At 39.1% G+C, this 23579-nt stretch overlaps 1 protein-coding gene across 3 annotated transcripts in view; it reads right to left on the bottom strand.

The window, feature by feature from the left end:
• CHPT1 (choline phosphotransferase 1) overlaps nucleotides 1-23579 on the bottom strand; it is a 43088-nt gene that overhangs the window by 2069 nt on the left and 17440 nt on the right. Inside the window, exons 2-8 of one of the 3 annotated variants that reach the window (XR_012784891.1) lie at nucleotides 14420-14567; nucleotides 12156-12297; nucleotides 9632-9716; nucleotides 6359-6490; nucleotides 4675-4833; nucleotides 4095-4220; nucleotides 431-633 (exon numbers count right to left, since the gene is read on the bottom strand). Coding sequence is in view for 2 of the 3 variants with exons in the window: in XM_075551099.1 (XP_075407214.1) it covers nucleotides 523-633; nucleotides 4095-4220; nucleotides 4675-4833; nucleotides 6359-6490; nucleotides 9632-9716; nucleotides 12156-12297; nucleotides 14420-14567 (903 nt within the window). In the remaining variant the exon portion in view is untranslated. The remainder of the gene's footprint in view (nucleotides 1-430; nucleotides 634-4094; nucleotides 4221-4674; nucleotides 4834-6358; nucleotides 6491-9631; nucleotides 9717-12155; nucleotides 12298-14419; nucleotides 14568-23579) is intronic. The other 2 variants (XM_075551099.1, XM_075551100.1) reach the window with 2 other exon arrangements.

Genomic DNA, 23579 nt, shown 5'->3' on the forward strand with positions numbered 1-23579 from the left:
ATAGTAACATGTTTTGCAAAACAGCCAATATTAAAAATGATTTCTTATAACATGTCTGACACACCAATTATAGTATAAGCAGTACTTTGAACTCACTTGTCAATTTTTAGCAATCAAAGCCAGTATCACTCTCAAGATAGCTATAAAATCCTTCAGATCCTGAATTTTTATGTAATCACTTGGCAGTGAAAACCCCAAATGCTCAAAAGAATTCTCAGAGACAAAGAGATTGCTATTTAACTGTACTGGTGTACTTGCTTATCTCTCAGGATTGATTTTTTTCTCCCTTTGGTTTTACTAATTAGAGATTGTTACACTTTCACTGATAATATCTATGCTAGTCAATGAGCTTCATAAATGATAGGCATAATGGAATCTGCAGGACTTATATTTTACATTCAAATATATCCTTATTTGATAGTATACTAGCCTCCTGCAAAGGGGGGGTATATCCTTCACCCATAGTTTCCCCTAACTGCTTCTCCTCTTCTCCTTGGGCTATTAGTCAATATGCTTGTGAACCTGTTCAGGTGCTTGATGACATGAAGTCTTGAATATACTTATATGAAGGTGTCTTGAAATTTGCAGGCACAAAGCACTAAAGTATGTCGTCATATCAAATGAAGCAAAGACCTTTAGAAGCAAAAAAGAAAATACAAATGTATTACTGAACCAGCAGCTTTTTCTGTTTCCCACAAAATTGAATTACACCTTCACTGAAAATAAAGCATTCAGAGTTCATTTATATATGCCACATTTGACCCTTTTACCATGCAATGGGTGGTTACACATTGAACTACCATCCATAGGTTATCATTTTAAAACTAGCAGTGGCTTTCGGGATAAAGATGGGGCTTTCTACTCCCATAAAGAGTTAGTTTCAGAAACCCACAGGGGCAGTTCTACCTTGTCCTGTAGGGGCGCTATGAGTCAGAATCAATTCCTCTAAAAGGAGCCTAGAGGCACTGTGGGTTAGATACTGGTCTGCTAACGACAAAGTTGGCAGTTCAAACTCACCAGCCACTCTAAGGCAAAGATGAGGCTGTCTGTTCCCCTAAAGAGTTAAGTCTTGGAAAACCTAAGGAGAAATTCAGTATGTCCTATAGGGTGGCTGTGAGTTAAAAATCAACTCTGGCAGTGGGTGTAGTCCTCTGATGGAGCTGTGGTGGTGCAGTGGTTAAGTACACATTTGCTAAGTGAAAGGTTTGAACTCACTATTAGCTCCATGTGAAAAAGATGTAGTAGTCTTTGTAAAGACTCTTGTTGTAAGGTGCCATTGAGTTGGTTCCCACCCATAGTGTCCTATGCACAACAGAAGGAAACACTGCCTGGTCCTGCCCCAGCCTCACAATTGTTCCTATCATTGAGCCCATTATTGCAGCCACCATGTCAATCCATCTCATTAAGGGCCTCCTTTTTCACATGCTTTACCAAGCATGATCTAAAGATTACAGCCTTGGAGACCCGATGTCCTATGGGGTGGCTATGAATTAGAACTGACACCACTGCAACACAGTTTCGGTTTTGGTTCAGTCATATAGCACCTCTATAGGACACAGATAACTGTCCCAATGGATTCCTAAGGCTCTAATCTTCACAGAAGTAGATTCCTTGGGACAGCTGGTGAATCTGAGTCAGCCACATTTCAGTTAGCAGTCAAACAATTACTGCGCCAATCTTGAACCTTAATTGACTCTGGCAGTGGATTTTATACAGGTGGTGTGGTTACTCGGGCTGTGATCTGCCGTCAGCAGTTCACAATCACCAGCAGCTCTGCAAGAGAAAGACTGGACTTTCTACTTCTGTAAACTGTTACAATCTCAGATGGGGTCGCTATGAGTCAGTATTGAGGACCATGAGTTGAGTTTTATGGAATACACAGAGTATGTCACAATTATAAAAACTGGCTCAGTAACAAAAGAATTAAAATACAATACCAATCCTAGAATGTAACAGAACTTAGGTCTTCTGACTATAGTCTCAACTTTTTATTGTGTGATTAAACCTAAAATGTCTAAATTTTAAAATAATAACTCCCTAAAAGGTCAGTCACTGTTTTATAATGAACTCCATCAAATAAATTTCTTCTAAATCAGCTGTAAGGTGATAGGTCTGGAAAAGACCATAGTTGAGGGAAGGCATATACTGAATTATGTGCACAAAATTTAATGAACAACCTCCATCACCATAAAGATAATACATCCCAACAAAATTAGAAAGTTCAATAGTACTTCATTCATATAGTATTGTGCTGGAAGTGCTATCAATGATCTTTTTCCTCAGCTGCTCTCAATTTTATATAACCATTTGAATATAATAGGCATATATTATCCACATTAATTAGGAAGTAATAAAAATTTAACTTCATCACTACAAAATACAAGTTATATTCCTAATAATACACAAGACTAAGAATTTCTAGCACAAAATGGTCTCAGAGGCTTATTACTGTCCTGTTCATTTCTTCAACATTAGCTCACGGTTCTTGCTGCACTAGCTGTATCTAAGGAGCCCTGGCTGCACAGGTGCTAGGCTCTCAGCAGCTTCCACCCCACCAGCTACTGGAGGGGACAAAGATCTAGCAGTCAGCTTCTGTAAAGATTCCACACTTAGAAACCCTTTGGGGGCAGTTCTATTCTGTCCTGTAGAGTCACTAGTTAGAATCGACCTGACTGCAACAGTTTTTTGTTGTTGTTTTTCTTAACCCCATCTTAAGGATTCCTAGTAGCACAAGGGTTACTCTACCCTGCTGCTCCCTGAAAGACCTGGTGACCTGCTGCCATAAAGATTACATTTGAGAACATCCTACCAGGTAGTTCTATCACAAGGAGTGGCGATGAGTCTATCTTAAAAATTTATTAATTTTATTGGGGGCTCTTACAGCTTTTATAACAATCCATACATCAGTTGTATCAAGCACATTTGTACATATGTAGCCACCATCGTTTTCAAAACATTTTCTTTCTGCTTAAGCCCTTGGTGGCAGCTCTAGTTTTAAAAATTTTATTATGTTAAAAAGCTACATTAAAGTCAGAATGAAGTGATTTTTTTTTTAGGTGGAATCTCTAAATGTTGGAGGTTCAAGTTAACCCAGAGTTATCTCGGAAGACAGGCTTGAACTACTTCTGAAAGTGAGCCATTCAAAACCCTATGGAGCACTGTTCTATTCTGGAAACACATGCTTGATTGTATCAAAATTGACTCATTGGAAACTTTGTATATTTTTGAGGTACACAGGTGTTTTTTCCAAAATTTAAGTTGTAACATTGACAGCAAAGTTCAAAACAAAATAAATGCAGAAGTTCAAAACAAAATCAATGGAACCCTTACACTCTTCTGGTGGGACTATGAAAATGTAACCACTGGAAAGCAGTATGGTATTTCCTTAAACAATGGGAATAAAAATTCCATCTGACCCACCAATTCTTTGCTGGGTATATACCCTAAAGTAAGGGTATATATCCTTCCATATACCCATGGAAACAAAGGCCTATTAGTAGAAGAATGGATTAAAAAACTGGTATACACACAGTGTACCTCATGGCATGGATTGACCTGAAGAACATTATGCTGAGTGAAATTGGTCAATCACAAAAAGGATAAATATTGTATGACACCAGTGTTATAAGGAAAACAATAAAGACAGATTTTCATATGAAAGGAAACAGACTTCGATGACTACCAAGGGGGAAGGGCAACGGAGGGTGGATGAAGCAATATTCCACAAGGAGAAAAGAAATCAAGGGTGGGGAGGCAGGGAGAACAGAAATAAAAGGGATGGAAGCCAAAGCAAGCAATTGGAAGGTTTGATATGTAGTTTAAGTTGTTGACTACAAAATTGATGATTTGAAGCATAAAATACTACCTAATTTACTACCCCACACTCAAAAAAAGTTGTTGGACATTTGATCTCTAGATATGAGCCATTTCTACATACAAAATAACTCGGCTTAAAAGAAGTGATTATAAATATGATTTAGAGGTATTTACTGTGTAGACTATTGAAGTTACTTAAAAAGCTATCTCACTAAAGTGACTTTTAAGCATAGTATCTGATATCTGTCTTAAAATCTTAACAAAAATTATTTACTTACCATTGCTACCCATAGGACAATATATTCGTCTACAAAATTACTAAAATACTGGTCTAAAAATAAAAGACCTGGCCCAATAAACACCGAGTCTTGAAGATATAGTTCACTTTTGGTCATGTGAGCTACCTAGAAAACAAATAATCATTTCATTATTAAATTTCATACATTTGAGCCTTATTTTTAGGACTGAGAATGAATTATAATTTTAATTCCATATTGATACAAATCAGGATAGAGAACATTTAAACTTATATTTGATATTAGAATATTTATACTAAAAATGTGTCAAATTCGTGATAGGGTATCCTGTTTTCTTTATTTAAATTTCTTACAAAGATTATAATAGAAAATTACTTAGGAACTTATTATACACTGAGGTGTCCAAAAGTATGTGGAAAAATTACTTTGTCTTTTAATTCTATTTTTCCATGAACTTTGGAAACCCCCCCCCACCTTGGATAGTTATAAATCTGTTTTCCTGTGTTAACAGTGCATCATAGAGCAGTTTTATGGTTTTACTTTAGTACAGAGCAAGCCATATATAGTGGAGACTACATTATACCGTAAAATAATTTCTTACCACCAATTTTTGTGCGATTTTAGCAAAGACACATCCAAACATTAGGGTGTAAAGACAAGGATGTTTTTCAAATACATTACTTGCAGATTTTTTATAAATCATTATTGCCAGTATGATAATTAGTCCTATGTGGAGTCCAGGTGACAAAACACTGGTGCCCTAAAGGATAAAGCAGAAAGTCAGCAGCATATTTTGACACTAACAATTAGATTGAACATATATTTTGAGTATTTTGTGCTATTGAAAGTATAGATAAGAGTTGAGCTTTTCAAAAACATTTTACTGGGAGCTTGGACAACTCATCACAATCCATACACCTATGCATGGTGTCAAGCACATTTGTGCATTTGTTGCCATCATCATTTTTAACCTCTTTCTACTTGAGCCCTTAGTATTAGCTTCTCATTTCCCCCCCTCCCTCCTCCCATCCTCTTCTCCTTCTCTCATAAACCCTTGATAATTTATAAATTGTTACTATTTTTTCATGTCTTACACTGCCTGGTGTCTCACTTCACCCACTTTTCTGTTGTCCATCCCCCTGGGAGGGGGTGGGGTTATAGGTAGATCATTGTGATCGGTTTCCCCCTCTGTCCCCCCATCTTCCCTTATCCTCCTGGTATGGCTACTCTCAATATAGGTTCTGAGGGGTTTATTGGTCCTGGATTCCCTGTGTTTCCAGCTCTTACCTGTACCCATGTACTTAAGAACTGAGTTTTTCAAACTTCCACAGAACTCAAGGATTGCATAGTGCCACAAATGTTTAATTCTACTTTTACATCAACACAATTCCTTTAAACTAATAACCAGCCCAAACTAACAATGACTTATTCTATACAAAGTTTTACTACATTAAAGCTTTAAATAAACCAAAATTTAAAGACAATTTAATAATGTTTTGACCCAGAATAAATGCTGTCTTCCAATGTTCTACCTTGTGGATGATAATAGGCTTTAAGTATAATAGAAATGATGTGTTTGTTTTTTGGAAACTTTGTAAGAACGCTGACTATCCCATTTAAGTACTGAAATTTTAGCAAAGTATAAAAAACACAAGGAATATTCATTTTACCTTTTAAAAATATCTGGGTAGATCTTTAAGTATTTTTCAGTAAAATGTGCTTGCAAACACATTGCTCCTTGTGTGAAATCACTGATTTTGGGCAGCTTTTCTGCCATTTAGTCAGGAATTCAGTCTCTACCACACCTCCTTTCTTCTATTATGCTCAAAGCACAAAATACAAGAAAACAAATGGCAAGTCTTAATTATTTACAACTGAATAATGAACAGTGGATAACTAATTGGATTATCAGCAGTCCAAACTTTAAAAAATGCTTTTATACAGTTGTTAACAGCCGTTGAGGTGATTTTGACTCCGCAATCCCACGTGGCAGAAAGTAGCACTATCCCATAGGGTTGTCTAGGCTGTTTTTTATAGTCGAAAATCCCAAGTCTGTCTTTCCCCAAGAGGTGGGTTCTAACTCCTGGCTTTCTAGTTAGCAACCAAGTGCTTCATTGTTGCATTAACTGGGCTCCTTGCTTTTATACTATGTTCCTAAAATAAAAGTTTAAAGATAGTTTAACTCACATCCCCATTCTTGAACTTTAGCTTATTTTTACTATCTATGCTTTTAAGGAAAGTTACCACAAAAGGAGTACTACACGATGATACAATTAATGGCTTACTGCTATTGTGGATCCATTCTTGCCAACACCACCATGGAGAATAACATGGAAATAATTGGAACAGGAAAATATTGCTCCACCCACTACTCCAAGAACTGGAAAGATCTTCCATTTAATTTCTAAAATGGGTATCTTTAGAAATAAGGAAAGAAAGAAATCAATTATGAAGACAGACTTGCTATTCCTATAAAGTAGTAATGGCCCTGTAAAATGAGCTGTCCTCTTTCTCTTGTAACTAAACTTTAAGCCTCTGGAATGTAGGCTGAAGTAATATTTCTTGGAATGGTGCTATTCATTAAGTGAAAAATGAATCCAGTAACTTCAATAAATACTAAGAAGATTTTCAGAATTATGATTAAATACTTAACTTTATGACTTCATTTGACTAACCAAGAACATGAAAATGGGTAGGTACTGACTTTAATAGCCTCAAAGAGGCAGAATCATGGAAAAGGCAGACACTATCATCTGCATCATAAAAGTAATGAATACAAAAATGTGCTTGCATGCAAAAATTGTGTGTAGTTAATAATCAGGATTACCTCCCTACCAATATATTTACCTTTTGGTCACTTGTTGTTCATGAAAACTCCCAAAGGCAGCAAAGGATTTAAAACAAAGTAACAGCAGTAAATTATCAGAAGTTATATGCTACTATATTTTGAAATTAGACTTTGAGATATTATACCAAAATGTATGGAATCTACAGGTTAACAAGTTTATGCTGGAAATAAGGATTTGTTGGTGAGAATAAACAGGCGTGCTTTATCAAAAGAATTGAGTGGAATTACTTTAAGATTAAATTGAATCCTTCTCGTATGTTTATACCTTTATAATTAGAGTAGAATTCTAAATTTAAGACAACCATATTTGACTTACTGTTCAGACTTGTCTAAATGCATTTAGGTCACTTTCTGTTGTGTATCTACCCAGGACCACATAAAGAAATATACAAGGAAACTTCAAAAACTTTGTGGGGAAAAAAAATGAAATGAAAAAAAGTTTATCAAAACCTTTTCTTATCAAGGGCTCCATCAAGTTTAAGATACTTTTTTGAGTGATGATACCAGCCATTTCTAAAACTCAAAACTCACTGCCATTGAGTTGGTGCCAACTCATTATTGACTCTATAGGACAGGGTAGAACTGCCCTTGTGAATTTAAAAGACTAACTGTTTACAGGAGTAGAAAGTCACATCTTTCTCCCTTGGAGCAGTTGGTACTTTTGAACTTTGGACCTTATGGTTCACTGGCCAACATACAACCACTACACCACTAGAACTCTTCACCAGCCATTTAGTCCATCTTAAAAGAACTGAGGGTCCTCAAAGTTTAACCTTGTCAATGAAGTCTGTTTTACATTATTAACTGAGGAAAAAAAGGGGGTCCTGTAAAGACTTTTAAGATGGGGAAACAAATCAGTCAAATAGGTCTGTAAGAGAGTTGGATGCTTATTGATTTTCCATTATAACTCTCACAAAACTGCCCTTGACTGAGAGGAATGAGTAGTTTTGTCATGGTGAAAGATCCTCTGATGATGCTTTCAGGATATTTTTTGTTAAATTGTGGACTACCTCAAAAACCCTGTATAGTAATATTTTTATTGTCCTTTGGCCCATCAGAAAATCAACAAGCAAAATGTCTTGAGCATCTACAAGCTGGTGTCATTTACTTTTACCTTTTCTCTTGACCAGGGGTCCTTAAACTTTTTTAATGGGGCCAGTTCACTGTCCCTTAGAGACCCATTGGAGGGTGGGCTATAGTTTAAAAAAAACAACTATGAAGTAAAAAAAAGGGGCAAAAACACCCGGCGGGCCGGATAAATGTCCTCAGCGGGCTTCATGTGGCCCGCTGGCCATAGTTTGAAGACGAAGACGCCTGCATCTTGGCCAGGTTGCTTTTGCTTTGATTAGACTATTTCCCCTCTTGGTAGCCATTGCTTTGTGCTTTGTCTACACTTTGGGTTTCCAAATTTAATTGGCTTACCACTCCCCTTTCAGAAAAAAATATTACTCCCCTCCTGCAATTAAAAATGTTTGAACACATGCATATTTCCCCCTAAGTACCTGTTTTCTATGAACTTTTTGAAGTCCCCTTATTATAGCATCTTCTTGAGTCCATTTATTTCTACATGATAAGAAGGTAAAGGAATGCCTCAGGGAGAATGCGTATCTAATTATATGCTCCAAGTATATTTCTGAGCCAATTTAAGTGAATTGCAACTGGTAGTCCTAATATGAATGTACAGGGGAACCTTTTATTACCTTTTATTGGCACTTTACAACTTAGTAATTAAAACAGTCCGGAATCAATCTACTTAATTTTTAGCTCAAATACTTGCTCGCTATGTATCACTAGACAAATGACAACCATTCCAAGTTTTATTTTCTTTGTAAAACATAATTAATAGGCTTGTTCTAAGGATCAGATGAAACAGTGATGGGAAAATATGTAGATATATACGTATTAAGTAAATAGTACTTATTGGTTTTGATAATGTTATTCTCAGTTTTTAAAAATCATTTTACTGGGGCTCGTACAATGCTTCTCACAATCCATACATACATCCAATGTGTTAAGCACATTTTTACATTTGTTGCCATAATCATTTTCAAAACATTTGCTTTCTACTTGAGCCCTTGGTGTGAGATCAGTTTTCTCCTCCCTTGTTATTCTCAATTTTGTGAGCATGAAGTTGACTTTGTTAAGTGTTGTGGATTTAAGTTACAGTAGCATAATAATTTAAATAAATTTTCTTCCTATTCAAAGCTTGAACCTATGACTGTGACCTCCTCTGAACCAACTTTTTATCAAACTACTGAGGTCACCAATCAAGTAGAAAATAAATACATTCCTTAGTATCGGAGTCTCTTCATTACCTAACAGTTTATAAAAGAGGCAAATTAGTAATTCTTTCCTGGTATTAATGGATAAATTTCAAATGTAAAATACCTTACTGGGTTTATTTATTTATCTTTAAAATTAATTAAACTACTTCATGAGACAAATTTTGGCCTTGAAAAGGTAGTGCAACTAGGTATTTAATTTTGTATTAGTTAAATAGGGTCATTTTCCTTCCATTTGGTAATATATTCATGTATTGGGTAAAATGCCATAGTATGGTATATAGGATAACAATTATAAAGTGAAAAGAAAAGATGAAAAAGGTAAGAAGTGAGATGACTATTAACACCATGCAAGGATTTTTTAAAAAATTAGCAATACTTCTTCAAAATATTTATAAAGTACTCAAACTATAAGTAGTCAGACTTACCGTATAGTCCCACATTGTTGCTCCTCCAAATGTAGACAGCACGAAGATGATTATTAAAGCTACCTGAATTTCAGTTACATCCACTCTAAATAGGAAGGACAAAAAATTGAAAATAAACCAAATTCCTGTATATGACAAAACTGAAAATAAACCAAATTCCTGTATATGGAGGCTAAATTGTCCAGTAAAGACCAAACATCTAGAACTCTATCTTACAACGAATGGATGCTGACTCAGTGACCCTATAGGACAAGGTAGAGCCGCTTCTGTGAATGTTCAAGACTTTTTTGTTTTTGTTTTTGAGACTATTTGTGGAAGTAGACAGCCTGTTTTCTTCATCAGAGCAGCTGGTCGTTTTGAACTGCTAACCATTCGAATCACAGCCCAACTCATAAACACTACGCCACTAGAGCTCCTGCCAGAACTCTCTATAGACTTCATTTATTTTCACCTCTAGTTCAATCATTAAGTGATTGATTACACTGATTATACTCTATTATCTGATTACACTGCTAAGTGAAAAAGGATACAACAAAATAGAGGTATTAGCACAGGGAAAATGTACAGCACAAAAAATGGCTAATTATAGTTATCACGGAAAATACAGAAGACTTTTGCTTTAAATTTTTCCTAATTGTTCCACTATAATTATTTAAGGTACACCTTGGCTTCACATATGCATTGTTCATACCACAGATTCTATGGCTCAGAATTTCTAAAACCTAAGGGATACATACATGTCCATTACTGGTTCATATAACTTTCTATAATATTTAACATGTTGATCACATCCTTCTTGAACTGCTTTGCTTTGCTGTGTTTTAATTTCAGGTTTGTTTGTTTTTTTTAACATTTTATTAGGGGCTCATACAACTCTTATCACAATCCATACATATACATACATCAATTGTATAAAGCATATCCGTACACTTTGCCCTAAATTTGCTCTCCACTTAAGCCCTTTGCATCAGGTCCTTTTTTTCCCCCTCCCTCCCCGCTCCTCCCTCCCTCACGAGCCCTTAATCATTTATAGATTGTTATTTTGTCAGATCTTGCCCTGTCCGTTAATTTCAGGTTTTCTACTGGTTCTCGTACCTTACTGGAAGTTCTTTAGCATTTTTCCTAAATGGCTTCTTTTCCCACATCTTACATGCTTCTACTCTCCGCATTCCCTTTCCTTGTATAGTCTGAACATTTTATCTATACTTAAAACTACTATCTCTATGATAATGGCCCCTATAATATATTTAGCTAATTTTTTTAAAAATTCACTTAAAATAGTTTTAAATGACATATAATTCACATATCATACAATTCAACAGTTTAGCCACACCAAGAAGACCTGCACAATCATCATCACAATCAATTTCAGAACACTCTCTTCACTCTCGCACTCATCATTGTTAGGTTGCCATTTGCTCCCAGCATCTGTCATGCTCCTAGGAAACTAATAATCTAGTTACTGTCTCTATAGGTTTACCTACCCTGGATTTCATATACAGAAAATCATATAAAAAACAAGAAAACAAACCAAAAAACCCAACAAGAGCAAACAAAACAGAAACACCTAACCGAAGACAAAGCAGAAAATATTAGAAACTGAAAGAACTTTAAAATTGGGTCAAAAAGAAGATCAAACGATAAGGCCTTACATTTTAAACCTAACAGCTACCATGATAGAGTTTATAATGCGGCAAGCAATGTTATTCCGACCCCTGGACTATGATCAGAGAAGGTTCACTGGGGCTTAATCTATGTGTTGACCCTGAAAAGAGATTTGGGGCTTCAAATGTCATTCATAGCCTTCTGCAATGAGGTGTTCATAATTTCAGCATTGATGCCATTCCCTCCTTTGGATTTAGATGTTAAGCTGAGCCATCAATCTGTCCTACTCAATCTTCAGTGATATTTTTCATTTGGAAAGTGGAAAGTATACAGCTTAGGCTATCTGCCACAGGGAGCTACTATTTTAAACAGCTGACACTTTGAGGCATCACAGGGTGCCTCATGCATGTGGAAGTTGGACACTGAAGGAAGACTGCAGAAGAATAGATGCATTTGAATTGTGGTGCTGGAGAAGAAGATTGAAAGTACCCTGGACTGCTAAAATGACAAATCAGTCTATCTTGGAAGAAGGGCCTGAGTACTCCTAAGACACATATTGTCAGGAGAGACCAGCACCAGGAGGAGGTCATCATGCTTGGTAAAGGGGAGAGGCAGGGATTATAGAAAGGTCCTCAGGAGATGGATTGACACACTGGCTGCATCGATGGGCTAAGGCACTGGAGTAATTGTGATGATGGTGCAGGACAGGCAGTGCTTCATTCAGTTGTACATAGAGTCACTATGGGTTGGAACTGACTCAATGAAACCTAACAACAGCAACACTGGTTTTGATAAATCAAGAGATCATTTAAATTACAGATTTCAGCTTTGTCTCCCTTTTATGGATAACTAAAATTTAACAGATTAGGAAACTAAATTTAGTTACATATATAAAGTTACAAATAAAAAGCATACTTACTTTCCAAACCTCAACACGCCGGAAACATATGTCTGCCAATGAGCACAGTAAAACATGAACATTCCAATAAATGAGCAGAAAAACAACCAGTCCGGATGAGTTCCTAAACGAACAGCAATTGAAGCTCCAATGGCCATAAACACTGAAAGACAGGTTTAAGACCGAGTGAGACATCACCTATCTCGCTATGGCTTGATTTTTGGTGCATATTACCTCTACAGACTATCTAGATAAGATAGACTGGATGAATAGTCTGGAGGAGAAAACAATGGGACCAACGGTTCCAGGGGAACACGGGAGAGGGGGAAGAGGGGTAAGGAGGTGGTGCTGACCAACCCAGGGACGGGAGCAACAAATGATCCAAAATCAGTGGCAAGGAGGGTATGAGGCCTGGTAGGGATTCAGCAAGGGCAAGAAAACTGAGAGAAATTACTGAAACCCAAATGAAGGTTGAGCATGATAATGGGACAAGAGGAAAATAAAAGGAAATAGAGGAAAGAACTAGGTGACAAGGGTATTTACAGAGGTCTAAAGACTGGAATGTACATATGTAAATATATATAAGTGTGGGGAAACATCTACGTGCATATTTTTATAGGTTTAGTGTTAAGGCAGCAGATGGACATTGGGCCTCCACTCAAGCACTTACTCAACACAAGAACACTTTGTTCTATTAAATTGGCATTCCAGGATGCACACCTTCCCGACACGATAGCTGAAGAAAAATGTGTGCAAAAGCAAATGTGGTGAAGAAAGCTGATGGTACCCGACTATCAAAAGATATAGCGTCTGGGGTCTTAAAGGCTTGAAGATAAACAAGCAGCCATCTAGCTGAGAAGCATCAAAGCCCACATGGAAGAAGCAAACCAGCCTGTCTGACCACGAGGTGTAGAAGGGACCAGTTATCAGACACCAAAAAACTAAAAATCGTATCAGTGGGTGCCCATCTTCCTGATACGATCAATGAAGACAAATGTGTGTATAAACAAATGTGAAGAAAGCTGGTGGTTCCTGGCTATCAAAAGATATAGCGTCCAGGGTCTTGGAGGCTCAAAGATAAATAAGTGGCCATCTAGTTCAGAAGCAACAAAACCCACATGGAAGAAACACCCCAGTCTGTGTGACCAGGAGCTGTCGAAGGGATCAGGTATCAAACATCAAGGAACAAAAAATCCTATCATTATAAATGTGGGTGAGTGCAGAGCGGAGACTCAAAGCCCATCAGTAGCCAACCGGACACCCCTTTCCTGAAGGGTTGTGGGTTGAAGATGAGCCAGTCAGGGTGCAGGGTAGCAATGATGAAACATATAACTTTCCTCTAGTTCTTAAATACTTCCTCCCCACAACTATCATGATCCCAATTCTACCTTACAAATCTGGCTAGACCAGAGGATGTACATTGGTACAGATAGCAAGTAGAAACACAGGGAATCCAGGACAGATTACTCCTTCAGGACCAGTGGTGAGAGTGGCAATGCCTGGAGGGTGGAGGGAATGTGGGGTAGAAAGGGGGAACTGATTACAGAATCTATGCATAGCCTCCTCCCTGGGGGATGGAGAGCAGAGAAGAGGGCAAGGGACTCGTCAGACAGTGTAACATGACAAAATAATTTATGAATTATGAAGGGTTCATGAGGTGGGGGGAGTGGGGAGGGAGGGAGAAAATGAGCAGCCTATACTAAGGGCTCAAGTAGAAGGCAAATATTTTTAGAATGATGATGGCAACAAATGTACATATGCGCTTGACACATGGATGTATGTATGGACAGTGATAAGAATTGTACGAGCCCCCAATAAAATGATTAAAAAAATAAAATAGACATGAAAAAATAAATAAAAAGAAAATAGAAGAAAAAAGAGACCAAGTGAGAATTAGAAAAAGTATTAATATTTGCCATTTATTGGTTAGTAACAGAGTTTTAATGGACAAAATCATGGATTAACGTAAGGCATACTTTAAAACAATAAATTTGTGGTTATCCTTTTGAAACACACTGCAATACTGTTCCCAGATGTAGCAAACCAAAATTCACTGCTCTTTTGGGTTTCAAGGCTATATAAATCTTTCCGGGAACAGATAACTTCTTCTTCCTCTCAAGGAGTGGCTAGTGAGTTTGAACTGACTTCGTGCTTACTACCTAATATTTACTGTATTATGCTACCAGGGGGCCTCTCAAATATACACTAAGTAAAAAACTAGCCATTCAAAAACATGTTAGTTTACTTGTTAAGCAAAACCTACAGCAAATGCTCCACTAATATACCTGTGGAAAGAGAGTCACAACCATGGTCAAAGAGCTCCCCTAAGGGAGAACAAGAATTTGTTCTTCTGGCTTGCTTCCCATCAATAGCATCCAGTGACTGGTAGATAAAGAGTCCCAGGGCACATAAGAGGTATGTCCAGTATGGTGCCTGAAAACAAACGTAGAAAATAAAGACATCTTAGTGATAACAAGTTAGCTTCTTTTTCAAAACAGCTCAACCTCTCAGGACCAACAGACATGCTCTGTTTTCACTCTTTTTTTTTTTCATATTTTATGGGGGCTCGTGCAACTCATCACAATCCATCCATCCATCCATGTGTCAAGCACATTTGTATATTTGTTGACATCATTCTCAAAACATTTGCTTTCTACCTGAGCCCTTGGTATCAGCTCCTTATTTCACCCCCTCCCACCCCCTTTGCCAATGAACCCTTGATAATTTATAAATTATTTTGTCATGTCTTACACTGTCCGACGTGTCCCTTCACCCACTTTTCTGTTGTCCATCTCCCAGAGAGGGTTATATGTAGATCCTTGTAATCAGTTCCCCCTTTCTACCCCATCTTCCCTCCACCCTCTCGGTATCGCCACTCTCTCATGAGGGGGTTCATCTGTCCTAGATTCCCTGTATTTCCAGTTCCCATCTGTACCAGTTTGTTTTCACTCTTTACATCAGCCCAGCATATTATCAAGTACATTAATAAGCTCCATTCTACAGATGATAACTACATCAAGAAATCAAATGAACTAGCTGGTCAATGTCATCTAGGGAAAGGATCCATGAAGTTTACATCAAGAAAAGTACAGTGATGAAATGGCTAATCAAGGATTAAGGCTCTGACCTAGATTCCTACTCTATAGCCCTGAACTTAAAATAAGCTGATGGAAAACTAAAATTACAAACAAACACAAAAGTAACAAAGATGTACACTACTTGTAAACAACTATGCAAGCCATAAAATAATGGGGGAGAAGCCAAGTAAAGACTTTGCAGACAAACCTAAGCTCAAACAATTCAAGGACAGAAGGAAATGTTAAATATATCCCATGAACAGAAGAAAAATTATATTAGATGGAAAGTTGGATCAACACAATGGAATGAAGCATACTGGAAATGGTAAATATGTAGGCACAGAGACAGTTTTTTCATTCATGTAAAAAGCTAAAACATTAATAACTAAGGGTATTTAAAAAGCAACAAAGTTAACAATGGATCATGGAATTTAGAACACGTAAAGGTAAAATGTATGACAACTGCAGCACAAAAGTGGAAGAAATGGAAATATGCTGCTGTGAGGTTCCTACTTGTATACACAATGTGGTGTATTGCCTCTGTATATTTAAAATCCGAGATCAAATAGTAAAAGGGAACTGAAACTCAAGTGGATGTGGTTGCAGACAGAGGGCGTTCTATGAAAAATTTTCAAGCTCTGGAAAGTACTAGGGAGATCACAGAGGAGAAGCTGATCATAAAGCTGTTTATGAAGTCCTACACTCATCCCAATTGTGAGCATGCATAGGTACAATGCTAAAGAGTGCACTGAAAATTATGAGGACTGAACTACAAAATAGACCACCACCCAGGTCTGAGTGGTATACACATAATACTGTAACAACTTGGAGAACAGAACTGATATCAAAACCATAACCCACAGAACACTTGTCAGAACTTGTGGCTTAAACTGAGCCCACTGCCTGCCAAAAAAAATTACCAACATTCCCTATTGAACTTTGTGGTAGTTACATAATCTGGTGTCAATTTGAGGATTAAGAGTGTAGGGGTGAAGGCCAGGCTGTCAATCAGGACATACCCAATGAGGCCTCTGGGTGGGGATGGCCTTCTGAGGATTCTGGGGACTGCTGTTTTTCCTCCTAAGAGGTGGGAGACACTCTTGGCTCACTCCCTGCGAGACATTTCTGAGGAGAAACCACATGAAGCTACCCTGAGGCAGTCAGAGTTTCGGAGCTGAAGGAACCACATGGAGACCCCTGCCAGCTCTGAGATGCCTCTACCACCACTGGATCCACAACAGTTTTCATCTACTGGACTGTGATCTTCATGCATTCGGCATCATTGCTTGTGTTATGTGAGTCTGAAGAGGAATTTATAGACTGGTACTGGACATATGGGCTAATAATCAAACTTATGGGCTTGGACTGCACTGGGCTAGGGTGTTTTCTTAATATACAATTGCTCTTGTATATAAAGATCTTTTCTATACACATATGAGTGTCTATGGATTTGTTTCTCCAGTCTACCCAGACTAACACAAATTTAAACAAAACCCAGGGACTCACATTCAAAGTGCTCAGGATAAGAATCCAAAATTATTCAGAATGCACAGTACCAGAAAAGTCTCCATTCATGGATAAAGACAACCAACAGGTGCCAATGTTGTAATTATCTGACCATGCAGCAGCTCTGTTAAAGCTGCCCCACAAGAAAGGACAAAAACGTTGGGAAGTGAGACGCCTACCCCTGAACCACCAATTCAGGGAAACCCTTCTGCAACAAGTGAGAAGACAGGCAGTCTGGGGGAAGGGAGAGCTACAAAGAAGGGCTACATGGGATTTTAAGACAGAAAATGATGGTAACTGAAATAAAAATCTCACTGGATGGGCTCATTAGCAAAGAAGAGATGACTGAGAAAAAGTGTCAGGAAATATAAAGATAGATCCATGGATATGTTCTAATTGGAATGGGGGAAAGGAAAGGCAGAGGGAAAGAGCATTAAAATATCTGTGTGTGCACAGGGAAAGAAGGACCAGACCTCAACCCAGTGCTCCAAGATGTGAATGCAACATGCCAGCGTGGGGTAGGGAACCAGAGGAGAGGTCTGAGGGGCCGGCCCCAACCCCAACTACTACGTGGACACCTGCCTGTCCCCCCATAAAAATTTATTTCAAAGGACGACATTGAATCTGCAGCTCCGGGAGAGGGACATATCTGATCAGAGCACACGGGAGGAGAGTGGAGCACATCCTGAACCACCAGGCCTCGAGAATGATGTTCCCGATGAGAGCAGCCAGTCCACAGAGAGGACCACATGGCCGGCCCCACTATGAGACATGATGTCCCTCACTGACCCATAGCCCTACAGGGGACAACACCAGAGACAGTGTGGGAATTGGGTACAATCTGATCCCACCACACTGAGGCAAAACACTAACGGGGGTGCATCAGAACAGCAAGGTAATGGAAGGGCGAGGTCCCCAGGGAATGCTGAAGGAGGACTTTGGGACCAGGGCGTGGTGCCCCAACAGACTGGACTGGAAAGCACCCCTAAAGACCAACAAGTGATCCTTGAACTAACTACAAGCTTATTGTTGCTTGGTTTTGCTCTGCCTTGTTTTTGTGCATGCTATTATCTCCGCAGGTAAGTCTAAATAAAATAGGCTGGATGAACAATCTGGAGGAGAAAACCAGTACCGACAGTTCTGGGGGCACATGGAAGAGGGGGAGGTGGGGGGGAAAGGTAGTGGTGTTAATAAACCCAGGGATAAGGGAACAACAAGTGATCCAAATCGGTGGTGAGGAGGGTGTAGGAGGCCTGGTAGGGTGTGATCAAGGGTAATGTAACCAAGAGGAATTACTGAAATCCAAATGAAGACTGAGCATGATAGTGGAACAAGAGGAAAGTCAAAGGAAATAGAGGAAAGAGCTGGGAGGCAAAGGGCATTTAGAGGGGTCTAAATAAATGCATATACATATGCAAATATATATATATGAGGATGGGGGAATAGACCTATGTGCATATATTTATAGGTTTAGTATTAAGGGAGCAGAAGGACATTGGGCCTCCACTCAAGTCCTCCCTCAATGCAAGAATACTTTCTTCTATTAAATTAGCATTCTATGATGCTTACCTTCTCGACACAACCGCTGAAGATAAAGTTAGTGAATAAGAAAATGTGGTAAAGAAAGCTGATGGTGCCTGGCTATCAAAAGAGATAGCGTCTGGAATCTTAAAGGCTTGAAAGGTAAACAAGCGGCCATCTAGCTCCAATGCAACAAAGCCCACATGGAAGAAGCACACCAGCCTATGAGATCACGAGGTGCCGAAGAGATCAGTCATCAGGCATCAAAGAAAAAATCATATTGTGTGCTCATTTCCATGATACAATCGCTGAAGACAAAGCGGGTGAATAAGCAAATGTGGCGAAGAAAACTGATGGTGCCCGGCTATCAAAAGAGATAGCGTCTGGAATCTTAAAGCCTTGAAAGGTAAGCAAGAGGCCATCTAGCTCAGAAGCAACAAAGACCACATGGAAGAAGCACACCATCCTGTGAGATCACGAGGTGTTGAAGGGGTCAGGTATCAGGCATCATTAGAACAAAAAATCATAGATTGAATGAGGGTGTGTGTGTGTGTAATGGAGACCCAAAGCCCATTTGTAGGCTACTGGACATCCCCTTTCTGAAGGGTCTCGGGGAGGAGACGAGCCAGTCAGGGTGCGATGTAGCAATGATGAAACATACAACTTTCCTCTAGGTCCTAAATGCTTCCTCCTCCCCCACTATCATGATTCCAATTCTACCTTACAAATATGGCTAGATCAGAGGATGTACACTGGTAGAAATAGGAACTGGAAACACAGGGAATCCAGGGTGGATGATCCCTTCAGGACCAGTGGTGTGAGTGGCCATAATGGGAGAGTGGGTTGTAAAGGGGGAACCGATTACAAGGATCTACATGTGACCTCCTCCCTGGGGGATGGATAACAGAAAAGTGGGTGAAGGTAGATGTTGGATAGGGCAAGATATGACCAAATAATTATAAATTATCAAAGGTTCATGAGGGAAGGGGGGAGCGGGGAGGGAGGGGGAAAATGAGGAGCTGATGCCAGGAACTTAGGTGGAGAGCAAATGTTTTGAGACTGATGAGGGCAATGAATGTACAAATGTGCTTTGCACAATTGATGTATGTATGGTTTGTGATAAGAGTTGTACGAGCCCCTAATAAAATTATTTTTAAAAAGAGGGAAAAAAAGATGATGGCAACAACAACAAAAAAATCTGTGTGTGTGTGTGTATACATATGTTGTAACACACACACATAGTCTCAGGAACCTGTGTTATAATGGCAAAATTCTTAACCACATTATTGTAATTCCGAAAAGAAGGGACAGAGGGTGGTTCAGGAAAAAAAATGACAAAATAATGGCTAATAGCTTCACAAAACTAGTTTATAAATCCAAAAGGTTTAGAGAGCCCCCAACACCATGACCCTCAGAAATTCATGCTCTGAGACACCATAACTAGAGTTTGAAAACATAAAAACAAATAGTCTTGAAAGTGGACAGAGAAAAAGGACACATGTAAAGGAACAATTCAAATGACCCCATTTCTTATCAGAAAGGAGAGAGTAGTCGGCTAGAAGTCTCCGGTGTGGAGAAGTGGTACAGCAAAACCATGGGTGTGGCTTTGGAGACTTGATCTGTGTTTGAGTTCTAGGCAATTTAGTTCTACAGCTTTGGTCACCACATTTGTGAGACAAGAGTAAAATGTATTGTATCTAATAGAAAAATAGTGCTTTACTACTATTTAGATTGTGCTTTACACAGAGCCTGTTCCACAATATATGTATAGTAAAGGTTAGCAATGGTCATTAAATTTTGTTTTGCATTCTTTTAGATAAAACGTAAAAATATCCATCTATATACAGTTTATGTAATTCTACAAATACCCAATTCATCTGAATACCCCATTCCTCAATCTTTCATAGTGTATAGTTTACTTTAAACCAATTTTTAAAAATTTCACTTTGTGTTACTATTAGATGCTTGGGCATAATGATTGTGCTACTAATTGATTTAATAAAAGCAATTTATTTACACTGTGTAGAAGAAAATACACACAGAGAACCATGTGCCTTCAACTCATGCGTACCCCATCTATTTCAGACTAGAACTTAGTTTGGGGTTTTTAATGGCTGAAACCATTAGGGAAGTAGAAAGCCAGACCTTTCTTCTTAGGTGCCTATGGGTAATTTCAAAACCCCAACCTTTCTATTTTTATTTTTAAAAATCATTTTATTGGGAGCTCTTAGAGCTCTTATCACAATCCATGCATCCATCCATGTGTCAAGCACACTTGTACATATGTTGCCATCATTGTCAAAACATTTTCTTTCTACTTGAGCCCTTGGTATCAGCTCATCCCCCCTCCCCACCCTCCCTCCCTCATGAATGAACCCTTGAGAATTTATAATTCTTTATATATAATTTTTTTCATGTCTTACACTGACCACTGTCTACCTTCACCCACTTTTCTGTTGTCCATCCCCCTGGGAGGGGGTTATATGTGGGTCATTGTGATCGGTACCCCCTCTCTCTCCCCATCTTCCCCTTCTCCTCTTGGTATCGCTAATTTCATTATTGGTCCCGAGGGGTTTATCTGTCCTGAATTCCCTGTGTTGCGAGCTCTTATCTGTACTAGTGTACATGCTCTGGTCTAGCCGGATTTGCGAGGCAGAATTGGGGTCATGATAGTGGTTGGCAGGGGAGGGAAGCATTAAAGAATTAGAGGAGTTTGTATGTTTCATCAGTGCTATACCGCACCCTGACTGGCTCATCTTTTCCTTGTGACTCTTCTGTAAGGGGATGTCCAATTGTCTACAGATAGGCTTTGGGTCTCCACTCCAAGTTCCTCCTCAATCACATCAATATGCTTTTTTTTTCTTTCTGTGTCTTTGATGCCTGATACCTGATCCCATAGACACCTCGTGATCACACAGGCTGGTGTGCTTCTTCCATGTGGACTTTGTTGTTTCTCAACTAGATGGCCGCTTGTTTATCTTCCAACCTTTAAGACCCCCAACACTATCTCTTTTGATAGCTGGGCACCATCAGCTTTCTTCACCACATTTGCTTTATATACCCATTTTGTCTGCTGGGTTATTAGAACAAAGTGTTATTGCATTGAGGAAGTACTTGAGTGGAGACCCAATGTCCATCTGTTGCCTTAATTTTCAACAAATAAATATAAGTACATAGATCTATTTCCCTATCATTATATATAAATATGTTTACATATGTACATGCCTGTATTTAGACCTCTATAAATGCCCTCTGCCTCCTAGTTCTTTCCTATTTCCTTTTACTTTACTCTTGTCCCACTATCATGTTCGGCCTTCATTTGAGTTTCCGTAACTCCTCTCAGCTACATTGCCCTTGATCAAGCCCCGCCAGGCATCCTATACCCTCCTCGCCATTGATTTTAGATCACTTGTTGTTCCCTTGTCCCTGGGTTTGTTGGGACCCCCCCTTCCTTTCCCCAGCCTCCCCTTCTCCCGTGTTCCCCCAGAGCCGTAGGTCCCATTGTTTTCTCCTATGGATTGTTTATCATGCCTATCTTATCTAGACAGATATGTAGAGACAATAATAAGCACAAAAACAAGACAAAGCAAAACAAAACAACAAAAGAAAACAAAAAAAGTAATAATAACAACAAAAGAAGAGCCTATACATAGTTTCAGGTCTATGTGTTGACCTTTACGAGTGTTTTCCAGTCGAGTTTGATGGGGTACCACATCCTGGCCCCAAGTCTATTTTTGGTATTCCTTGGGGACCTCATTGCTTTGCTCCCCTTGCTGCTCTGTTGCACACCCTTAGTGTTTTGCCCCATGTGGTGGGGTCAGATGGAGCAAAATTCCCGCACTGTGTCTCCAGTGTTGGCCCCTATAGGTTAGTGAGGGACATCGTGTCTCATGGTAGTGCAGGCCCTATGGTCCTCTCTGTGCATTGGCTGCTCTGAGCAGGAATATCATCCTCAGGGCTTGGTGGGCCAGGATGTGTTCCACTCTCTCCTTCTGTCTGTTTGCTCCTGTGTGCTCTAATCAGATGTGTGCCTCTTCCTGAGCTGTAGCTTCAGTGCTGTCCTCTGAAGTGCATTCTTCTGGCGGTGGGGGGTGGGGTGGTATCCAAGTAGTTGGGATTGGGGCCAGCCCTGCAAACCTGCCTGTTGGTTGCCTGCTTCCTGCTGGTATGCAAAACCCCAGCCTTTCAATTAATAGCTGTGTGCTTAATCATTAGTGTCCCTCATTTAAAAGAAAAGCAGTATAAATTAGAAATGAGAAGAGGAGAAGCCCCCTGATTTACCAAACATGAATAGTAAAATGTCACAGATTGTTCTGATCAGTGGGATTTTAAAGGCTTATATGGGAACTCTGTAGCAATTTAAGAGTTAGAAAGAAAAGAAATAAGAGATCATCAATATACAAAAATAGGGACCAACCTAGAATTTTTTTAGAAAGAATCCCAACTTGTTTTATAGAAAATAGTCTTGTTAGCAGCAAATCGATGCTTTTTAATTTTTGCTTAAAAATGACTTTAATTTAGATTGCCAAAAGAGAGCAAAGTGATACTATATATATATAAAGCTAAGCCTGCAATTATTGAATTATCTGGAATGATATAAGATGTCAAAGGAGGTCTGGTAATGTAATGGTTACGTGTTGAACTGCTAACTGAAAGTTCAGCGATTCGAACTCATCTTGGATAAATGACCTGGCAATCTGCCCCCCTTAAGATTATGGCAGAAGAAACTCTGTGGATTCTAATCTGTCCAATCAGGTCACATGAATCAGAATCAACTTGATAGAATAAAACATGTCATTTTTCTTTTATATGAGAGCTTAAATTCTGAGCCCCCCAGTTTGCAGAGGGCTATGGATGACAGTGGCAGCCCAAAATCCATATGCAGAATCCTCACATTTATTAAATTTCCACTGAATTCTGATCATTAACCGAGGATGTGGCTAATCTGGAAGAAGTACGACCAGAGTGCTCCTTAGATGCAAGGACTTTGTCTTACATACTTTGGACCTGTTGTGGAGAGACCAGTCCCTGGAGAAGGACATCATACTTCGTAGAGTAGAGGGGGCATGTAAAAGAGGAAGGCCCTCCATGACGATGATGAATTAGCACAGTGGCTGCAATCATGGGCTCTAGGGACAATGGTGAGGGTGGTGGAGGACTGAGCAGGGTTTCCTTCAGTTGTGCACAGGGGTGCTATGGGTCAGAATTGACTAGATCGTACCCAACAATAGACCATTTTGTCCTCAGGCACAGGGCCTAGGAAAGTAGATTACTTCTACCCCTTTCCAGCTAGCGCCGGGAGGGGCAGTGTCTTAGGGGCTTGCCTAGATGTGTCCTTGAT

The sequence above is a fragment of the Tenrec ecaudatus genome, chromosome 6 (genome assembly GCF_050624435.1).
Source record: "Tenrec ecaudatus isolate mTenEca1 chromosome 6, mTenEca1.hap1, whole genome shotgun sequence".
Taxonomy (NCBI): Eukaryota; Metazoa; Chordata; class Mammalia; order Afrosoricida; family Tenrecidae; genus Tenrec; species Tenrec ecaudatus.